The sequence below is a fragment of the Netta rufina genome (assembly GCF_964035555.1).
Source record: "Netta rufina genome assembly, chromosome: 30".
Classification (NCBI taxonomy): Eukaryota; Metazoa; Chordata; class Aves; order Anseriformes; family Anatidae; genus Netta; species Netta rufina.
Genome location: NC_140154.1, coordinates 826,607 through 848,011, shown reverse-complemented (window position 1 = coordinate 848,011; position 21,405 = coordinate 826,607). Strand labels below are relative to the sequence as shown.

At 47.5% G+C, this 21,405-nt stretch overlaps 3 protein-coding genes across 3 annotated transcripts in view; 1 reads left to right on the top strand and 2 right to left on the bottom strand.

Annotated features, from left to right (window-relative positions):
* Positions 1-46: 46 nt before the first annotated feature.
* Positions 47-2,091, bottom strand: LOC311220126 (thiol S-methyltransferase TMT1A-like). Its single transcript, XM_084303560.1, has 2 exons — positions 1,358-2,091; positions 47-432 (listed from the first exon to the last, which is right to left on the bottom strand). Exons 1-2 carry the CDS (start codon positions 1,859-1,861, stop codon positions 196-198), a joined length of 741 nt encoding a protein of 246 aa, XP_084159686.1. The 5' UTR covers positions 1,862-2,091; the 3' UTR covers positions 47-195.
* Positions 2,092-4,131: 2,040 nt separating this feature from the next.
* On the bottom strand, positions 4,132-6,768 carry LOC311220182 (thiol S-methyltransferase TMT1A-like; the record flags this gene model as incomplete). Its single annotated transcript, XM_084303644.1, has 2 exons — positions 4,132-4,368; positions 6,274-6,768. The coding sequence occupies 2 exons, from the start codon at positions 6,766-6,768 to the stop codon at positions 4,132-4,134; spliced, it is 732 nt and encodes a 243-aa protein (XP_084159770.1).
* A 3,998-nt stretch (positions 6,769-10,766) lies between these two features.
* The window catches only part of SCN8A (sodium voltage-gated channel alpha subunit 8), a gene marked incomplete at its 5' end in the record, with an annotated part of 55,850 nt that continues 45,211 nt past the window's right edge, over positions 10,767-21,405 (top strand). Inside the window, 2 exons of the mRNA XM_084303587.1 lie at positions 10,767-10,863; positions 19,594-19,923. Coding sequence (XP_084159713.1) covers positions 19,648-19,923 — 276 coding nt within the window. The remainder of the gene's footprint in view (positions 10,864-19,593; positions 19,924-21,405) is intronic.

Sequence of the window (21,405 nt, the reverse complement as noted above, 5' to 3'; positions counted from 1 at the left end):
GTGGTTTTAGTTTAAAGATGTTTAGAAAACCAACCCTCTTCTCTCATTTGATGTCTGAATCAGAAGTTTAATTAAAGTCCTTAGCCACGTTACCTACATTCATATGTCAGGATTAGCATATGCCATTTTGTACGCTTTGATTATGCTGAGGCGTTTCTGTGGGGCCAGGGGAAGAAGCTTTAAGGTGGATCTGTGTTACTTCACAGCGTATCCGATGATGTGAGGCTTAATAGGCGTCCCGGGCAGCGGTACACTGATGTGTTGTAATTTCAGTTCTGAGAAGTTGGCCTGTTCGAGATTTTTCCATATCTCTCTTGTTAGGCAGCAACCAGCAAACACGAGTTTCCAAGTTGGATAGCAGACTTGCTGCCAAAAATACCTCCAGCTGGAATGATCATCGGCCACGTGCTCTAAGAAATAGAAAACGCCTCCCTGGGGAAAACAAAGTCGTCTTAGCGCTGTAGAAAGAGTGCACACAGCAGAGCCAGGCGGCCTGCCATCACTCAGTACCCACCAGTACGCGTGAAGCTCTATTTGCTCGCCCCACAGTATTCTCCCTCCCCTCCTTTTGCTTTTCTGATGCCAGTTGGAATTAATATAAGTGGGAAACTTGCACAGATTCAAAACGTGTATTCCAGAAGCATGCAGGATGCATTTATTTGGTCCCTCTGTTATTGCAGCAATAGTTACCATTTTGTTCAAATTACAGTTGCTAGCATGTTGTTTTTTTTTTTGTTTATTTTGTTTTTTCCAAAGAAGACTGAGAGAAATGTATAAATCCTACTAGAACTCACTGGGTTTTGACAACCCAGAGGATTGGGCTTGAAAATACCATTTTAAAGACTGAACTATTATTGCAAAAAAACTGAACAACCCAGCTCTCTTTCTTTTGTTTTTCAATTTGACTGATACCCTACAAGGAATGAGGGCATTTAATCAGATTGGTTTAGTCATACAGGTAGATCAGCCCTTCTTCTAAGAGGCAAAGGCAATTCATTTAAAACAGACTTTCAGTCTTGATCAGAAAGCTCTTCACCAAAAGAAAACGAGATGTCTGGGGGAGGGACAACAAAAACAGCAGGTTCTGCTTTAAATGCATATCAGCTGCAATTATTAATTTTGTAGCAGATCTAGGTATGTAGCTTGTAACTTTTAGGGTTTTACTTTTGAGAATAGAACAGACTGACCAGTCTGTTGCTACTGCTTTGCTCCATTTAAATCTCATTTAACTTATAAACTGGGTCTGGTCTGTAAGCTTAAAAAAAAAATATGTATATATATATATATATATTTGGTGAAGCACCTCTGGAATAGATCATAAAGGTAATAACATGAAACTTTTTCTTCAAATACTCACTGGTTTGAGCACTCGCATTACTTCCTTCAAGGTGCTGTTCACGCTCTGCACTGAGCAGAGGACTAAGGTGCAGACGACGGCATCCACGGAACCACTGGGCACCTGATGCAGGTCTTCTGCAGCTGCTACAAGGAAGCGCTCGTAGTGGATGTGCTGGTTCTGGCTCATGCTTCTTGCAAGGCCTTGCTGGAAGTTGGGGTTTATGTCGGTGCATGTGACTTTGCAGCCTGGTGGGTAGAACTGGAAGTTAGTACCACAACCAGTTCCAATCTCCAGCAGCTTCAGCTCTCCCGAGGGGCCGGCAAAGTCAGGGAGATTTCGAAATAGCTCCTGCTTCTGCTTCTTTGTTTTCCTGTTGTGAATTGCAGAGATCTTCTCTAAGAAGAAAGGGAAAAATATCTTCTTACAGAAGGGCTCCCATATGCCCAGGAATGATAGGAGATAGATGGGCATGGCAAGCAGCGCGAGGCAGGCGCGGAAGAAGAGGATGCTGACTTCTGTCATTGCTGTCGTGAGGGCAGAGGATCCGTACGGAGCAAAGCTAGTTCTTCCGTGTGCTAGAGCCCTTGAAACTCGGACAGAGCTGCGTTCATGCACTTGCTGTGTTCCTCTTGAAGCGTATTCAGCTCCTTGGATTGACCTGGTAGACTTTTTTCTCAAGCTGATTTTAAAGTCTGCTCACAGGCAGGGGAGGGAAAAACAGGACTGCATTCCAAACAGTTAAGGTAGTGTCCCAGCTCTGGCAAGAAAAAGAGCTGCCAGTTTGTTAAGTAACCTCGATAAATTGGGCAGTACAACCTTGTATCTAACCCTTGGCAAAATGTCATAAAACGCCCTAATGTGGTGTTCAGCAGTTTCAGATTACAGTTCATATCTCTTAAAGCAAACGTGTGTTGTCTTAGGGGAACAGAAAGAAGTTAATTTGAATGCTGGATATGCTGTAGACAGGTGTCTGGTTGGGTGTTTGATTAACATTTCAGTAGAAATACATTTATTTCTGAATTATTTACTGCCCCACTGTAGGTAGCTAAAGAAGCTGGATCAACTAGTCGGCTACCTGATCTGAGCTCTTTCAGTCTTTCAACTTCATGGGCACCAAAATACTTCAGCATGTGAATTTGGCTCCTTTACAGGGAATGGTCTTGCTTTTCTTAGTTACCTTTCAGAGCTCTGGTAGAAAACAATTAATTCAGTAATCACTACATGCAGTATGTAGCTTGGTTTTATTAACTTTGTAAGCCTGAGTCAACAACACATGGTCTGTTTTATGCTAAATGCATTCTGTAAAACTTTTTCAACTGTGCAATCACTGGTACTTTTTCCACAGGACTTGGTAGCAGGGTAATTAGCCCCTAGCTTTTAATTGCTCTGCTTCAGGTGAGCCCAGTGTTGGGAAAGGAGGACTGTTTGTACCTCTCAACTTCAGGTCCTTCATTCAGGCAGTTCGGGTGTGAACTGTGCTGGAGAACGTTGTTTTTCTGTGAAGTGATAGGTAGCCCTGTTCAATGAGTTACCTCCTCCCTCTAGTGGTAATAAAGCAAATACAAAGTCCAGCATACAGTGGCATCATTATTAGACTGCTTTATTAACAAACTCTGTTGTCATACCTTCATTCCTCTACCTTGTGGTAACTACATCAGAGAAACAAATCTGAACAATGGAATTCCTTCAGATGTGCTTTCTGCATAGAGCACTTGGAAGTGTGTGAAGCACAAAATAAGAGTCAAGAAGTGCATTATAAATATAATCTGTACTAGGCTTTAATTCTTTGCTGCTATACTGTAGGAAATCGTAGAAAAGACTCAACAGTGGCCAAGAAGGCAGCACCTTATCCTGGTGTCCTAGAGGAGTTTAACTGGAAAACATTTCTAATGAAACTCATGGCTTGTAAAAAAAGACATCTTACAGGTGTGATCTAGCTCCTGGGAAGAGCAGAAAGTGAGGAGTTTAAGCACAGGTGAAACACATTACCGGAGTGTGACCAAAGGGCTCTGAGGACACAGCTGCCCTAGTAACAGAGAGCATTTTACAGTGGAGATGAGGTTTCTGCCACCAGATTTAACAAAAAACTATTTTATCCCGTAAGATAAAAGATGAAGATATCCTGTAAGAACAGTTTTTGGCTTCCTGGGTTGCTGTTTCGAGTTAAATCCGCGCTGATAACATTAGCATCTAATGGCCAGTGAGAACTCTGTATGGTGAAGTGGTGCTCTAATGAGCACTTCCCTGAATAAACAGAACTCCTGTCAGGGAGAACTTGTACCAGCATGGGTGAATGAAGCTCCTAAAGGTAGTTCATAATGGGAAGCTTGAAATGAAAATGCTCGTACTGATGCTGTATCTATTATGTATGTGTCCTGTATTGGAAATGTGAACGGTTGGGCATTATTCTCCACCATCAGGAAGCGTTAGCTGCCTGTTCTTGCTTGCATGTATTTTCTGTTCCCTTTCTTCGCTCTCTCCTTTCTCAGCTCTCTAAAATGCTGACTCTTTATTTTGTATTGGTCTGAATTTTGTTGTCTATTCTTCTTTCCAGTTTGCCAGGTCCTTCTGTGACAGCTCTATTTAAGAACTTTACCCAGAAAGTCTGCCTGACAAAAGGAGAGCGATTCCCGGTTTGAATGAGCTGTGGATGCTCATTGTTTTCCGTGTTTTTCTTCTTTCTAGCTGCTGTACATGGGTTGGCTGTAAGGGTGCTATCCAGTGAAAAACCTCACTTAAAGCAAGGAAGGAGTGCTGAAGAGAGGTCCCGTGCCCTGCAGTGCTCACAGTCCTTATTTTACTGCATACCCAATGATATGAGGACTAGAAGGGATCCAGTGAGGTGTGACATAAATGTGCTTTAAATTCAGTTCTGAGAAATTAGTTTTCTCCAGCTCCTTTTGTGTCTCTCTGCTCAAGGAACACCCATCGCCAAAACACTTCCAGAGTGGGTCAAAGACCTTTTGCCAAAAGTAGGTCCAGCTGGAATGATCTGCAGCCACATGCTCCAAGAAGTAGAAAGCTCCACCCTGCAAAACAGTGCCATCAGAAAGGACTTAGGGCTTTTCACCTTCATAAGTAGAACTTATTTTTTTCCATGTTGGTAAGTACACTGCTTTTTATCACCTCTCTGAACACCAAGCCCTTTCCTAGATGTTATGCATGCAAGATTTGGATTCGTTTTGGGCTGTGTGGTCTGCAAGACTGCCTCCCATTCAGCTTTTATTGAAGGTGGTGGCTATGATGGACTGACTACAAGTTTACTGATGGGTGCAGCTTAGAGCTGTGCAGGAAGCTGTATGGTTTGGTGGCTAGGAACTGCTGCCACGGGGTTATTATCTCTGTCACAACTGCCTTGGATGATCTCAGAGTAACCACTTTAACATCCTTGTGCTTCAGTTTCTCTCATCTGTAAAATTGCTGGGGAGATCAGCACTGCCTGCAGGTGTTCCCAGCCGTCTGCCTGCCTGGCAGCACACCAGCCGTGCTGAGGAGGGAGAGGTAAAGCAGGCTGAGCTAGTTCTTTCATCTGCAGGTGAAACAACACCACCAAAAAGTATTTAGGAGTAGGAGCTGTGCAGGCCAGAAGTTCAACTTTGCTTGGGTTGTGTCTGGATGTTACAAGACAGAGGATGGACAGCTTCTCTTGTGATCCCAGAAAGGTCTGGAGATCTTTCCAGCACAGTAATGTAAAGAAACTTGTAGGCATTGTCATGTGTCAAGTTACAGGCTAGAAAAAGAAAGAGGATTTGGCAGAAGGGAAATCAGACATTTGAGCACTTCCTCCTCAGCCTACAGATCCACTCCCTGTGAGCTATGCCTGCTTCTCCCTCTGTGCATGGTGGTTTTCTGCAGACAACTCTTCTGATGCTGTTGAGATGCACAAGGATCCCCCCGGTTAGACACTTCCCAGCAGTTGTTGTGGTAGGTTTTGTTACCATTTCAGCTGCACTGTTGTCAGACATTTCAACAGCAGCAGTTAGGGAGGGCCCTTGAGCTGGTGCCCTTTTAAATGGGCCATGTACGACAAGAGGGCAGGTGGGTCCAGAAACCAGGCACGCTGTATTTCTGCCCAGTCTGCTCAGTGTGGCATCTGCTCGATGATGGGTTGTAAGTGATGGCCTATTTTTAATTTTCATTGACCTAGAATTGGGAGGGATGGTAAGGGTTCAACCTGTTGGACTCTAACCATGGTTCCTCTGCAACCTGCAGAATAGGAATAGGATTGTTCACGTTTGGGGAAATGGTGCTCACACACCAGATCAGAGCAATGCTGGTTCCAGGACAGTCTTTTGCCCTATGCATGCAGTGTGGCCTGAAATCTTTGGACTAAAGAAGAAATGCTTATTGCTTGTCTTACAAACAGTCAACATGAACCAAGGACACATTTTCCAAAATATTAAAATTATCTAGGTGCCAACATCCAGTTTCTGACTTCATTTGGGTTCTCAGTCCTGATAACTTGAAAAGATTTAGGAACAAAGGCACTTTTGATAAGGATGAGATTGCCATTACTTCCATTTAGGTTTGGAAGTTTTCTAATGAATCATGAAGTGGCTTATATAAAATTAATGTGAATTTGGATTTAAAATAAATATTTAAATATGACTACAGTGTTTAGGGCTTTTGTTATTTTTATTATTGCTTGTTATTTTATTAGTGCTTGAAGTTTTGGAGGGAGCACTTATCTTTTAGGCTGTAAACTTTCATCAGTCAGTAGAGGTTGCAGCATTGTCACTGCACGTGTATTTAACTGAAACTGCCTGCTGAGGGGGAAGGAGTGGCCAAGCCCATCTCCCGGGGGGCTGAAAAAAGTGAGGGGTGCTTTTAAACTCATCCTGGCCCTCATGCAGGTGGTTCCATTTATCCCACACGTGGACCAGCACAGGGGGCCCATGTGTAGGACACAAATCACCCTTTTTTCCCTTGCTTACCCGCCTGAGCACCCGCAGAACCTCGGCCAGGACCTTCTGGACGCTGCCGACGGAGCACAGCACCAGGGTGCTCACCACCACGTCCATGCTGCCGTCTGGAATCTGATGCAGGTCCTCACCAGAGGCAACCACCGACCGCTTGAGCTTGAGGTGCTGGTTCTCTGAGAGGCTCTTGAGGAGGAACTTGCTGAAATTGGGATTAGGGTCGGTGCAGGTGAGCCGGCAGCCTGGTGGGTAGAACTGGAAATTGGTGCCAGTGCCCGTGCCGATTTCCAGCAAGGTGAGCTGGCCCGAAGGGCCTGCAAATGTTCGCAGGTTGCTGAACAGGGCTTGCTTCTGCTTGCAGACTTTATGGTTGTAGGCTGGTGCCATCTTAGCCATGATATACGGAAAAACTTTCTTATAGAAGGAGTCCCACAAGCCCAGGTAGGTGAATACGTGCGCAGGCAAGACGAGGAGCCAGACGCAGCTCTGCAGAAGGGAGGCGAGCACCATCTGTGCGGAGCTGTGTGTGCAAGCAGGCGTGCAGGGAGCTCAGCACGCTCTGCCTGAAGCTTTTCCTGCTGTCAGAGCTACCTCTGAACCGGATATGTCTGCCTGGCTGGCCACACTCCAAAATCTGTCTTAAAGCGGCAGCGCTGCCCTCTTACAAAACTGCTGGAAACATCTGAGAAGGGAGGGGGGTGTCTGAGCATTTCTGCTTCGCCTAGCAAACACGGGAGGCTGTACGTGTAACTGGACAAGTAGCTCTGAAGGCATTGCTTGTGTGCTAAGGACCTACTTAAACATTTAACTGCATTCAGTCTGAAAGTTCAGATCCTGCTTGCTTCGAGCCTGCTGTCTGGCAGAAGCGGCTGATCCGAAACCTCATGTGTGTTTTGCCTCTTAGGTTTGTGGACTGCTGTCTCATTGTACGTCTGACCATCTCCTGGCTGTGATGAGGCATGCAGGGCACTCTAATAGTGACTCCCACCTCTTCCCACACTTGCAGGCTTTAGATACTGGCTTGTCTTGCAGGTGAGACAGAGCTTTTGCAACAAAAGAATTGCAGTCATGATATAGTAGAAATCTTCCAGACTATTGCAATCTTTTTGGCTATCCAAATGTAACAACCTGTTTAAATTACATAGTCACTCTGGCGACTAAACTTTGTTTAGCTTCTGCTTGCTTGTTTTTGCTATGAGCACAGACAGGCAGTCACCTGGTTATTGTCACAGAGGCACAGACACTGTGTGCTTTGCAGAGGCATGCACGGGACACGTCCCTGTCCACGAAGCTTAGGAACTGACTGGGCAGTTCTGAGATCACTGCACAAAAGGGGAAGGGAGAAGTGAAGGATGTAATGATGAAATAAGGAAAGGGCAGTATCCTTTTCCAGTGTACTTTTTATTTATTTATTTTTGTATTGTGCACCTTAAAGAGACAGCGCAGAGCCAGGTAGTTACTGTCCAGAATTACAGAATTATCCTAGCTGTGTTGTGTTGCCTGAGGTCCATGTGGTTTCATTTCTCTTCCAACCCAAGGGAAGGTTTTATGCTTTTTATTTGTTTTACTCTTCTGATTACAGGCAAGCACTACCATTAGCTGGAGCTGCAATATTTATCCGCTTTTCCAGGCAGTGTGATTTTGGAAATAAACTCCGAGGATGCTCATTTTCTGAGGATTCCCTTTTAATCTGGTTCAGGCCAATGGACTAGGTGGACCTGACAGCTGATTAGTGCAATTGTTGATGTGAGCCAGCAATAATGCCAGCAAGAGGATGGACTGGGGCACTGCAAGAAGTGTGACTGTGTAGGGATTGTACTGAACTTCATGCCTCAGCTCCGGGATAGACTCTAGCAGGCTCTGCTGGTATCAGCTAAGACCTTTTTGTTTTGTTGTGTGATCACTCTACACCCTCTGAGGGTGCTGACCTATATATTGCTTTAAGTGACTTGCTCGAAGATGTCTTTACAAACCGTAATAACACCCCTGGGGCCCCAGCATGTCCTTGAAGTATTTCTGGTGCGCTGCCCGCTCTGCTGGGACCTGTGTGCCCACCGGCATCCCTCGGCTCCGTGGGTGCCCTACTTGGATGCCAGGTGAGCTCCCACCTTTCCGACTGGGTGTGGGTGAGCTGCATCGCTGCCTGCTCGCTTCTGTCCCAGCACCTTTGCCTGGGTGCAGTGCTACACGCTTCAAACTGCTGGCACCGTTACCTACGCAGACTTTTCCCCTGTATTTCAGTGGTTTTATTTCCACTTATTTTGCTTCTGTTTGGAAACTGAAGTCTTAGTGAGAAGCACGCTACAGAAGGTCCGGTTTGAACTGAAACTTTCGCAGGATCTGTAGCTTTCTGTAACAGCTTATTTAATGTATATATAACTGCTTTTGATTAGTTATGGCTTGGGAGATCTACGGTTTTTAGGTTGTGTCTGCCCTTGTGTTACACTAGGGTAGTCCCATAAAAATCAGCGTTGTAAAGTGAGGGCAAATTTAGTTCCTGTGTCATTTCTAAAGCAAGATAAATGAGTTCTCCAGCACAGTGCTGTGTCCTGTTAGCTTGTCTGCTCAGCATACGGCACACAACTCCTAAAGCTCTGCTCAGAGGACAAAGATTTAAAATTCTGCGAAGAGGACATTTCTGCAAGGTGGATTTTTTTTTTTTTTTCCTAAAGCAGCAACCTAATACAGCGTTTCAGGTTGTTCTTTTTGCAACACAGGCATAGTCCTACTGAGAACAAGAGCAACGTAATAAAAATTGATCCTAAAAATCCAGCCATAAATTCTAATTATAACATTAAATTATAGGCATCAAATCTACATATAAGGGGTAACTTGTGTTAATTATTAGTACTCTCTTATTCACTGTTCTCCTGGAAAATAGGGAAATCTGCGTGTGTGAGGGAGCTGTAGCTGAGGACAGTATTCTGTAGTAGTATTTCTTGTAAGACTTCTCTGTTGTGCTCAAAGTCAGGACGAGAAGAAGCTCCCATGGCCAGGAGGCGTCTTTTTGTCTTGATGCAGTTTTTTATTTTGTTGTGCTCGAGTTTTCCTGGGGAAGCAGAGCTAAATCTTGCTTTTCACCTGAGCTCACCTGAGTTTGCTGCCCAGTTAGAGGGAAGGCAGTGCAGTGCCTAGACCTACAGATCAGAATATTGCTGGCATGTGACAGGTGGCAGCTTGGCACTTTGTCCTCTGTACAATCTTCCTGCTGAGCATAGTCCTCTGAGGTTTTCAGTGCAAACTGTCTTCTATTAGGTCAGCTAACATGGATAGGAAAAGTAAATAATTTTTTAGGCACCAAAGCCCTTCATCATCTCTCTTTCTGCAGGTTTTGTGCATCCAGACTTGTCTGTCTTCCAAAATATTAGTTTGACCAACAAAGAATATTTTTCCCCCAAAACTGTGCTTTAATTACGCCAATACATTCCTCTATTGGTGACAGGCAGGATATCCATTCCCATGCTGAATAGGTATTGCAGCAACACAGAGCAGCGGAGGTGTTTTATCCTCACCCAGGACCTAGAGCTTCAGCTTCGCCCCTTTCACTTTTGTCCTTCCTCCTTTTAATTTTTGATTTCCTCCAAATAGTAAAAACCGCTCCTGCAGCTTCAGGGCTTTCTTTGCACCCCAGCTGTGGCTGGGCGAAATGCAAAGTGATGCAGCAGGCCCCTCTTTCTGATCCCCTTCCCACTGACAGATTTCGAAGAACTCCATCCCTAAGCAGGGCTGGAGCCAGCTTCCATCTGTGCAACCCCTGCACCGGCTGCAAGTCCGGGGATGAGCTCTTCGTGCTGATGCGGGCTGTGATGGGCACACACGGCCACCTGAAGTGCTGAAGTTTTAGCTTATCCTCAGTCTGGAGAAAAAAAAAAATAAAACAATGCTTGGCCGATGCAAACTTTCCCTCTTATGATGACATCTTTCACACATCATGGGCCCCACTCTGTGCTTGCAGTGGGGCTTTTGCCGTTATTTTCAAAGCCAGTTCTGCACGGGGAGTAGATTAAACTTGAAGCAAGTCACCGTCCTAAACAAAATTAGGGTTAGCCAAGACATCTGCACCTGAGCCTTCGCCCGTGGGCCACTTGCACGGTGGGCTGTGGGGACCAGCCGAGCACGGGCATGGCTCCGGGGTTGGTTTTTCTTTTTCTATGGATGGCAGCGAGTGGAACTGATGATCCTGGTGTGGGGACAGATGCTGGGAGCAGGGAATGATGCTGGGACTGGGGACCGATCCCTGCCTGGGGACCGATCCCTGACTGTGAGGGGGAGCGGGGATCTACCCCTCACCCCCCAACCTCTCCGAGCCCACCCCACGTCCCCCGGGGGCCACCTCCTCGCCATTTATGTGTGTATTTAGAGGACGGGGTGGATGTGGAGAAGGTGGGGGAGGAAAAAAAAAACGGACGGGGAGTTCCCAGGCGGGCCCCGGGCCTTTGGCCACGCTCCCTCAGCGGCAGCCGAGGGGCCGGCGCCCAGCGCGCAGCGCGGGGGGGGCCGCGCCGGCAGCGCACAAGATGGCGACAACCGCAGTTCCTCCTGCAGCTCCCCCACCTCCGCAGTCCAGCAACGCCTTGCGGGAGACTCGCTAGCGCAGCGGCCACAGTAAGTCACAGTCCGTCCCCCCCCCCCCCCCCACTTCAACACACTCCCCCCCTTCCCCCGGCCCGAAGGGGAGCGTGTGCGTGTGTGTGTGTGGGGGGGGGGGGGGTCCCTCGGAAGCCTTGGGGTATTTATTTTTTAATTCTTGTAATTTTTAATTTTGGGGGATTAGGAAGCGGTCGCCCCGCGCTCTCGCCACCTGCCACCTCTCTCTTTCTCTCGCTCCCCCCCCCCCTCACACACACACCACACGCGCAGCCCGGGCGGGGGTTTTGCCGCAGAGCGATTTTCCCGCAGCTCCTTGCCCGGTTTCTCCTGCGCTCGGGAGGTGCAGAGGTAGCCCCCCGACCCCCCCCCCCCCCCAAAACCCTCCCCTCATCCCTTATCCCCTTCCCCGAAATCCGCCTCTCCTGGCGGCCGCCCCGAAGGGATGCTCCGGGAGCTTCGCCCCTTGGTGCTGCAGCGAGGGGGGGGTCCGAGGGTGCCCCGTTTACCCCCCCCACACACCCCGGCTCGCCCCCTGGCTGCCTTGTGGGGTCGGCATTTCGGCAGCCCCTTCCCCAGGGCTGCTGCTGGGAGAGAGGGGGCGACCTCCCCTCTACGCCCCTTAACCCCCAGCCCCATCCACCCTACAGCCCGGGGCCGGGGCCCTATTCCCCGGGCCCTTAATTCTGGGCTCTCTGCTCTTTGTCTGCATTGTGGGGAGGGAGAGCTGAGGGCTCATTGGAGTTCTCCTCGCTCCCTGCCCCCCTCAAGCCCTAGCTGCAGAGCAGGGCCAGCCCTCCTCCACCCTGCCTTCCTCCCGCTGCTCAGCATCCTCGCAGTCCTGCTGCCAGGGCGAGAAGTTGGGAGGACACGGAGTTTGTGGGGAGATGCCTGGGGCGGCTGCGAGGTCCTAACCTGACCCAGATGGCGGCCAGCAGCACGGTTTGTGCGCTCGCTTCCTTCCACCGCACGGATTTTTGGGGGGAACGGAGAGGGCAAGCTTAATTTCTCCATCCCGGGGAGACGGGAATTGCATGTTAACGAGCTTTTTCCTATTAAAAAAAACCTGGGTGTCTTCATCCCTTCCCCCATTTTCTGGTGCAAATCCTGCCCAAGTTGGTGTGTGTGTGTGGGGGGGGGGAGATGGCTGCACGGCGGCAGCTGCGGCTGATGTGAGGGGAAGCCTAAAAGTCCTCAGGGAAGGGGAACGCGTGCGAGGGGCGGCACAGCGGGAGCCGTGCGCGCCGTGAAGGCTCCGGAGCCGGCTTCTGGAGAGAGGGAGGTCGGCCGCAGGTGTGGTGGCTTTCCCCGCGTGCGCCGTGTTGCGGGCGAGCGGCGTGAGATCGCGCAGGACTTGGACAGGTGGGGGTCGCGTGGTGGGGTGCCGGGTGGCAGCGTGGAGCCCGGGCCTCGCAACGCCGCAGCATTCCGCCCCCGACGGGAACCCGTGACCCCTATGTCCTCATTTCACACTGGGAAGGATGCGATGAGGAGGAGCGAGGGTGTTCCCGGAGCCCCCTTCCAGGAGTATCTTTAGAGGCACGAAGGGAAGGAAGCATTACATCAGTCGTTTTCTCGGTGGTGGCGGCCGGCAGCCCGTTCCAGCACCGCTTTGGAGGGATGGGGGGCTGGAAATATTCTCGCCTGGGAGTGCTTATTTTTCCTTGCCACGTGACGGCCGGTCTTCCGAAAAGATCTCGAGCTCCAGGAGAGGTGCCCGAGGGCGGCCGTCTCGTGGCGCTGCCTGTCGCGGGAGCAGCCTTCGCTCGTAGCGGCGCTCTGTAACGCCGCGACCCGCACAGGCGAAACGCGAGGCCTCTCGGAGCCCGGCTCGTCCCCGCTTCCATCAGCCGTGCCCGTGGGGAGTCTGCTCCCTTAGCTGCCGCGGTGGTTAAGTGAAATGCTTAACGACGTGACCGGGGGGCTTTCGGAGCTTTGTTCACGCGTTTCGGTGCTTCCACGGTGTCATTCGTGCTGGGTGCAAGGGCCTGCGCCTATTGCAAATAATTTAAGCAGTTATATAAGCTCCTGCGTACGGCTTCTATCCAGATCACGGTACAGATACTGTAATTCCGTCCTACTCGGTGGAACAAGTGTAATTATGTGAATATTTGGTGCCCAGAGTTGGAAAGGCAGGGTTATAATAAACAGCAGAAAAGCGAGCGATTGTGTGTTGCAAGAAATTGGGAGTGGATGCATGTTCTCTCATTTTCAGTTAGAGGTGGAATAAAATAGAAACAAGTCAGCGCTGAATGAAAATAAAGTAGCTCAAATACGAAAACATGATATCATCTCCCCCCCTTTTTGTTATGTCTGCATTCGCTCTGTGTTTGTTGGGCTCGGTCAGCATTTTCATTAAGATGGACAGCTTTGGCCTTACCCTCAGTTTATGGTTAGTATTTTTCAATGACTCCAGAAGCAGTGGGCACAGAGGCCGTCTGTGCCTCCGGGGGCATGCAGTGTTCGTGTGGTCACAGGGTTCCCATTCACCATCGACTGCCTTCCTCCTGAAGCGGCTGCAGCTGTCATTGCAATAAACAAATACACGGGGATCGATAACTCGTCGTCGTGCTCAAAGAAAGGGCTTGGATTAAAGACGATTTGGTAAAATAACAAGAGAAAGGTGTTAGTGTGGAGAAAAGCATGGGCAAAATAATTTCAGAAACCACTTTTGAGGAAGGTGCATGGGATGGTCGCCTTGTGACTGGTCTGTGTCCTGCGTGGCTTGCGAGTAACCGAGGGACCTGTTGTGGCTCGGGGAAAGGCACCCGTGCTGTGGGTAAAAGGGAAACCAGCAGGGACCAGGCTGCAGCAAACCCATGAAGTTGCTCTTTTCTGGGAACGACCATTTCAAAATGCCAAATCTGGCTAGCGAAGACCTGAAAGCCCCCTTCCACGTTGCTCCTGTGCCACCAGAAGGGGATGAGGAGTTTATAAAGAAAATATTCTCAGCAGTAAATTTCAGGAGGATTTTTCTTTACTTTTTATTTATTTATTTATTTATTTATTTATTTATTAAACAGAAGTTTTCTATTGTTCAAAGCATTTAAATGCATTGAGAACTTTACAAGTAGTGGTCTTAAAGATGCATAAGTAAAACCTGTTACTGATTTAGTGCTATAGAGGTAGCGAGCAGAAAATCTTGAAAATAACTAAAAGCCATCTTCTTTCTCTCCTTCTCTTTCCATATGCGTGCACTGTTTTTGTTTTGTTTTGTGTTTTACCAGAACTCCATACATGAATTTTAAAACCCAGAGAAACAGACGTGCTTGCAGCTCTTCATGTCTGTTTGGGCATGCTTTGAAACCCTTCAGCTGGGGAAAGAAGTGGTGCTTGCTTGGGATCAGGAGCTCCTGCAGCTTGTTGAGGCAAACTCGGCAATATCTAGTTCTCTTTGGCCATTAAGGTGATATTTCTGATATTTCTGGCATTGGGTTTTGAGGAAGGATGCTTGAAAAACGGAGCAGTTGAAGCTCATCACAAGTAGCTCACGCATCTGTCCCCAGTGCTTCACCTTACCCGATTTTCTTCTTGTGGCTAAGGGCACGGCCAGGCGTAAACTGAATTATTTCTGTAGGTAATGGTGCATGGGAGTATTGTTATGCTAAAGACAAGAATAAAACAACTTGGCCCGATCTCTGGGCATGCTGGATTCCCAATAGTTAGGAGGAAATCTGGGAGGTGGCAATGCTCAACGTCATTGCAAGGCAGACAGCTTCTGAGCAGCCGAACTGCTGGAGGAGCCCGGCTTCCTAGCTATGAAGTTGCGAAGCCAGACACCAGATCCTTGAGCCATTTGTGGATTTATTCAGCCTACAACACCCCAGAAATCATCCAGCCTCTGCTGTGTCAGAGCAGAGAGTTAGGCGGCCGGTTGTTTTTTCTCCTTCCTTTCATATTTGCCCATATTTGTGCCGTTTGGCACCGTAGTGGTTGGGCGCTCCGCAACCTTAAATGAGTTCCTCCAAAATGATTGTGAAGAACAAGTCACTGCTGTTTTAAGGGTCACTGAATGAATTGAACGAGGGATTAAATTTCGGTCTTCTGAGCGGGCAAGCTAGTGCCTTGACAATTACACAGTCAATATTTTGAACAGTTCCCTGTTCAGCTGCTGGGCTGTAGCAGGGGGCTGTTGAAGGGCTGTACCTGAGCTGGCTGAGCCTGGCTGAATCTCCAGGTTCCCCTGGGAGACCGGTGATAAATGTAAGTCCCCCGTGAGTAATGGCTAGCACCGGGCACTAGAGATCTGGGTTCACCTATTTCCAGGTCTTACAACTTAGTGGTGACACTAAAGAAATGATACTGCTCCTGATAGGGATTAAGAAAGCCTCTGGTACCACATCTTTTGTTTCTTAGGTTTTTATTAAAGCGTATTTAGGTGCTAGGATGTTTTCGTACCATTTTCTGTTGCTTTTGGGTGCTGCTGTGCTTCTCCCTCCTCCCTGTTTTTGTCCATTTTTGACCTTTAAGCGTGTGCGTTCAGCTTTGGTTCTGCCCCTGCTGTTTCCAAGCTGCTTTCTTGCCCTGTCTGGAGCCTGCCCTGAGCTTAGAAATGACTGCATGGGGATTTTCTGCAGCATTTGACAGAGGCTGGGGAAAAATGACCGGTGGCAAAGTAATAAATACTGCTTGATCGTGAAAATAAGCCTTTTTCCTTCCACCTTACAGCATCGAGCATCACATGACGGCCTTTCCAAGGGTTCCTCCTGCATCTCGGCTGCTCGTGTTGCCGTAGCTTCATTGATAAAATTGCCCGCTTCGAGGCTCTCAGAATTTGCTGCAGATGGCAAAGAGCTGCGAGTTCTTTGGAAGGCCCTTCCCAGCCAGGGGTTTTCTCACATGTAGGTGGTTTGGTTTGGTGGTTTTTGGGGGTCTCGTGCAGGAGAATTTCGGGGGGCCGCTCATCCACGTTGTATTTTCCTTTCGGCCCCAACCCTGTGTTTTTAAATTAAATCCACGTGCGTCTGCGTGGGTTATATAAAAGGATATGTGCATCTGTAGGATGTATAGGGATAAAAGGAGACATAAAAGGACTCACACAAAAGGGCTATCTCTCAAAGGGACTTAAAGGATACCGTGACCGACTGAATCTTGCAAATTAATAACTGAGGAAATGTATTAAAGCAAAGATACTGCCTCAAAAGTGTTTTTTAATTTATTTTGACAATCAGCTTGCATAATTTATCAGAATATTTCCTAATGTGCTGGTAAATGGACTGTTGGGAACATTTGTAAAAAGTGATTGTCTTAGTAACCAGGCACCTCAGCACGGCGTTTTTTGCTGGTGTAAAACCTTGGCTTTCTGAAGCCCGTGCTCATGTGGTTTGGACTCTGTGAGCTCTGTGCCAGGGGCTCTGGGTGCTCAGGACAAATCTCTGCCATCCCGGTGCCACGGGGAGCTGCGCCGCTTCTCTGGTTGTAGTTTTCCAAATGTTTCTCCCTTCGGATGCTGAAGAATCGAATCTGGGAAGCGTGCCTTTTGCCCAAACCAACCCTAACATTTATTCTAACTGGTTTCTGCACACCCCAGCGAGGCTCTCCTCATTTGTAAAGTAAAAATTTACAAGGCTGGTGGTCCGCAGGACATTCTAGGCTGAGCTCCAGCAGGACCAGGCGTGCTGTTGTGGAAGTGTTTGGGGTCTTTAACGAGGAGGATGAGCCCCACCGAGCTCCCGATGCAGACCAGGTTTGTGGGAGATGAAGGCAACTCCCTTGGAGGTGTAACGCTGGCTGTGCTGGCTGTTGGGACATTTTGGGACATACCTGGTTGCTGGGGACAGCATTTAAGAAAGTGGCTGTGTATACAACCCATTGTTAGCAGGACTGGGAGAATCCCAGGGCTTTTATGACCAGTTTCCAGCTCTACCATTGATTTCTGGTTGGCCTTAGACAAATTATTTTTCCTTTCTATGTCTGTCTCTCTGTATAGAAACTTTTTACTTAAATCCTGAGATCTTTGGGATGAAGATAATTTAATCCTTGTTCATTGGATGAATGCGTGGATATGGACTGATGGTCTTTAAATATTGGTTTTATTTTAAAAAATCAAGGAATATAGGTAATGCTTGGTGGTTTTCAAATACAGTGGAGTAACTGATGGAGATGCAGAGAATGGGAAAGGAACAAAAACCAGCTCATCCTTTGGGTGTACCTGTACAGAAATGAAGTTTCACTGGGAGAGGCAGACTGGAACCCGAGTTCCCCCCAGCAGGGGATGTTCTGAGCCCCTCTTCTGCAGGACTGCTTTGGGGAGGATTTCTTGGTTATTTAGCAGATGTTCATACGCTCAACTCCTTCCATTCTTACCATGAACACCAAAACCCCTCCCTTGGTGAGTGCAGGTGGATGCTTAAAACATTTCTGGATCCTCACAAATTTTTTTGTTGTTACTGAGGTTTTGCTTTCTTCCTGGAGAACCTTGGAAATGTGAATCTTTGATGCTCTCTCCGTTTTTAATCATTAACCACTGGATCGCTCCACACATCCACCTTTAGCCCCTGCTCCTTTCTGGCAGAAAGGGACGCTGGTGCCTTGGTTGCCTGGCTCCATCCGACCTGCTTTAAGCGTGACAGCGAGCCTGGAAAATTCAGTGGGAACTTGGACCTAGAGGCATTCCGACCTCTTCGTCTGGGTGGCTGTTGTAAGAAATGCAGCTCTGAAATATCCTGGGCAGTTATGTCTGGGGATGCTGAGTAAAGGAAGATCAGAAGTTGGCTGTGGGAGCTGCAAAGCGCGACTAGGCATCGTGAGAATGGAAGTGCTCTGCTATCAAAGCTGTAAAAATGGCCATTTGGGTCTGATTTAAGGGATTAAATAAGCATTCCATTCCCATCCCTTCAGTTTGCATCCTAATTTTGTTCGTTCTCTGAATGTAGGATAATTTACTGGGAAAACAAACGGCAGAGGAATCTACAGTAGACCTCTGAGAATCAGAGAGTTGAGTTGTTTTGGCCAAGGTGTGATGCCACACCTAACCAAGGATGCTTTGGGATTTGCCCTGCAGGGGAGAGAATTTACTCAGTCAAATAGCAAGACTTGCAGAGAAAAGGCCAGATTATTTGTCGTCTGCAGTGTGGTTTACAGGGAGTGTATCATAACATGCAGTTGGCTGCTAGATTTGAGTTTTGCTTGGTTTTGCGTGTGTGAATGTTTTATTTTTCTATTTCACATGGCCACTTGGCAGAATAGTTGGTTGCTTCCAGTTGCCGGTTGTGTAATTGGGCGTGCAAATCCAGCATTCGTTTGTGCCTTCATTTTTTTCCCCTTTTTTATGCTCCTGTGTCCCTGAGCTACTTTGGTTTCTAAATTCAGGCCTTACATATTTATCTGTGCCATTCAATTAGACCACATCCCCAACGCTGCTATATAGTTTCACAGTATGTGGGAAATTTGGTAATTAAATGCATGCAAATGCTGCAAGAATAGAATAAATTAATTTTTCCTTAATATCAGCAAGCTATTTTGTCATGTTTCTAGAGATATTGCAACCAAGATGCTGCCATTTCTTTCTTTCTCCTTGCCATACTTTTCAAGTCTATGGCTATTATTCTGGAAATACCTGGGCGAGTTTATACGAAAAGAGTCCCAGCCCCAGCTATGCTGGGTAGTTACATAAAGAGGAAGATCTATGCTTAATTTTTTTGGATCTGCCAATAAAACCTGAGCTGGAAACAATGCTTGGTTGAGCTGTACGTGTGTGGGGCAGCTTTAGATCTGCAGGAACTCAGAGCAAACGTGTGAATGGCGCTGTCATGGGTAGAGGAATGAGCTGTAGCCACTTGGAGGGATGCTTTGTTCCAGTGGTTCTAGGTCCTGGAAATCCCCTAGGTACTTTATTTAAAGGTTGAATACTCCAGGTATTTTTAAAAACTCTATTTGTGTGCTGGGTTTATGCAGGAATTCTGCTGATCTTCAGAGCAAGCTGTGATGCTCAGTTTTGGAGCGTGCCCATTGCCAAGGCTGGGCAAGTGTGCGCCAGCCCCAGCCTGTCCCTAGGGTGGGAGCATGTCCTGGGGGCTGCTGCCTCTGCGTTCCCTGAACCCTTCCACCTGAATACAGTACAGTCCTTGAAGTGAAGGACCACAGAGGCTGTTGGTGGCTAATTTCGTGCCGAAATAGCTGAATTGTAAAGCTACAGCACAGGTTTCAGGGAATTTCTCAACCACGGTAACGTCAGGTAGGGCAGGAAGGAGCGCTCCTGTCCCAGGAGCTCGGCGTGTTCTGCACCTGTTGGCAAACCCTAAAATCCAACAAACCCAGCCCCAAATCAGTCCTCTTTGGCATTAGGAGCCAGGGTACTGGGAGAAGGACTCAGCTAAATGCCTCCGCAGCAGGGTGAGGAACGTGCTGGTACCTGGATGTGGCTGAGCACCTCCTCCTGGCCCCAGGAACAGAGCTGGCTTGGAAATTTTCTCTAATAATCAGTTTGCTAGAGAGCAATGCCTAGTAATAACATATACATTCATTTTTTTTTCCCACGAATATACTGTTTTTAACTAAAGTTGCTTTTCAGAAAAGCTTCTGAGCTCTGGTTTGTGGTCGGGAGGCAAACCAGGATGGGTTTGGGTGCCGTGGTTGGAGATCACTGTTGTTGGATGCTTGTGCAGGGGCCAAAATGCGCAGTGCTGGCCTCTCTCTGCGGGGACCTGAAGGCCTGGTTGTTTTTAGGTCCTTGTTGAAATGTGCTGGTCCGCCTGTTTTTCCCGTGACTGACTCTTTGTTCTGCCTGTGCTGTTTGCTCCCCTGCAGAGCTGACCTGTCCGGGCTGCAACATCACTAAAGAAGCTGCTGCAGGATGAAAAGATGGCAGCACGGCTGCTCGCACCACCAGGCCCCGATAGTTTTAAACCTTTCACTCCGGAGTCTCTGGCTAACATTGAGAAACGCATTGCAGAAGAAAAAAAGAAGAAGCGTCCAAAGCAAGACAGCAGCCACCGGGATGACGATGAAGACAGCAAACCAAAACCAAACAGTGACCTTGAGGCAGGGAAGAATTTGCCTTTCATCTACGGGGACATCCCTAAAGGCCTGGTTGCTGTACCACTGGAGGACTTTGACCCTTATTATATGACCCAGAAAGTGAGTCTGCAAGGAAGAAGTCACTAAACCACCTTTTGCTTGGGAGGTTGCAGGTTTGGGTATGGTTTAAATAGAAGACAAAGAATGGAGTCTTTGGATGGGGCGTTGTTGTTGTCTATTTTTCTTGAAGTTTTACGGTATTTCCCTTGTGCTTCATGCACCTTTGGAATAATTATCCAGCTAAGTTAGAGATGATACGATCAGTCTTTTGAGCACCTGCTTGGATAGAGACAGCAGAACAAGGTCTGGAAACTAAAAATAGCAAAGTTGTGCTAATGTGCCAATTTTAACCATGAGGGCAATAAGAAGAATTTAACTGAGGGGTAATGGTAACTGTTTTGAGTGTATATTTCATTACTTGCATGGAATTCATTTTGAAGTTGGTCAGAATGAAACTGTGGTATTTAGAATTGTGACCAAAAAAAAAAAGAAGTGAGAAATTAATTCAATTACTTTCATCCTCAGAATTTGTTATTTAAAAGAAAAAAAAAATGTCTGTGAAATTAAGGTGATGTGGCAGGAGACATTTATTGGTGCTGAAACGTGTTAAGAAATGAAGTGGGATCTTGAGGGAAGTGGTGAGTAAGCAAACTGCTGGGTCTGGAGGGGGGAATCTACTGGTGAAATCAGGAAGGGCGTGATCACGAATTTTCTTTGAAGGATAGACACTTAAAAACTGAGGCTCTTTTCTGCTGGTTAATTTCATTGCTTTCTTTGATAGAAATGTAATTTGAATAAGCTAATTACCAGAAAGATATATCTGGGGCGTAGCTGCATTTGAGAAGCTCGGGCTTTGTATATGCGATGGCAGTTTATGTGACAACTTTGATGTGACCATCAAAACTTGGATGAAGTGGCTGTCAAGGTAAAATCAGTAAGTTGTCGTGGGTAACAAAATACGTCGGGATTTGTGCCGGGGCAGACGTTTCTTGCCATGTTCAAAAGTGATTCCGGGACTTGCAGGGCAACATTCGCATGAAGTCGACTGAATTTGGATGCTAAAGTTAAGGATAACTGAGAATTGTTCTCGGTTAATTTCCCACTAGTGAATTTAATGCTTACTTACTTCGGCAGCGGTGCTGGGAGTACAGGAGGCAACTCAGAGCAGGGCTTCAAAATACGGTGTGTGCTGAAATCCAGTCAGCTCGGTGCTTAGGTGGCTGGTTTACTGAAGGAAGTGTATTGACAACTGCTGTTGTTGGTAAGAAAGAAGCTTATGTTATCCCTCGGAAATATTTTCTCTTTATTAAGCAAATATTTTCTCCTTATTAAACCAATCTGTTGTTGCCTGGTTTTGGTGTGGGCAGGCTGTGAGACAGGCACAGAGCGTAAGAGCGGTTCCCAGGATCGCTCTGGCTTTGGCTTGGCCACTTGCACCCGACCAAAGTAGGCGTTAGGAACCCAGAGAGGATGTTTTGCACCTTGTTCATGTAGGCAAACAGACTGTGTTGGAGGATCAGGCCGTGTTCTTTCTAGCTAAAG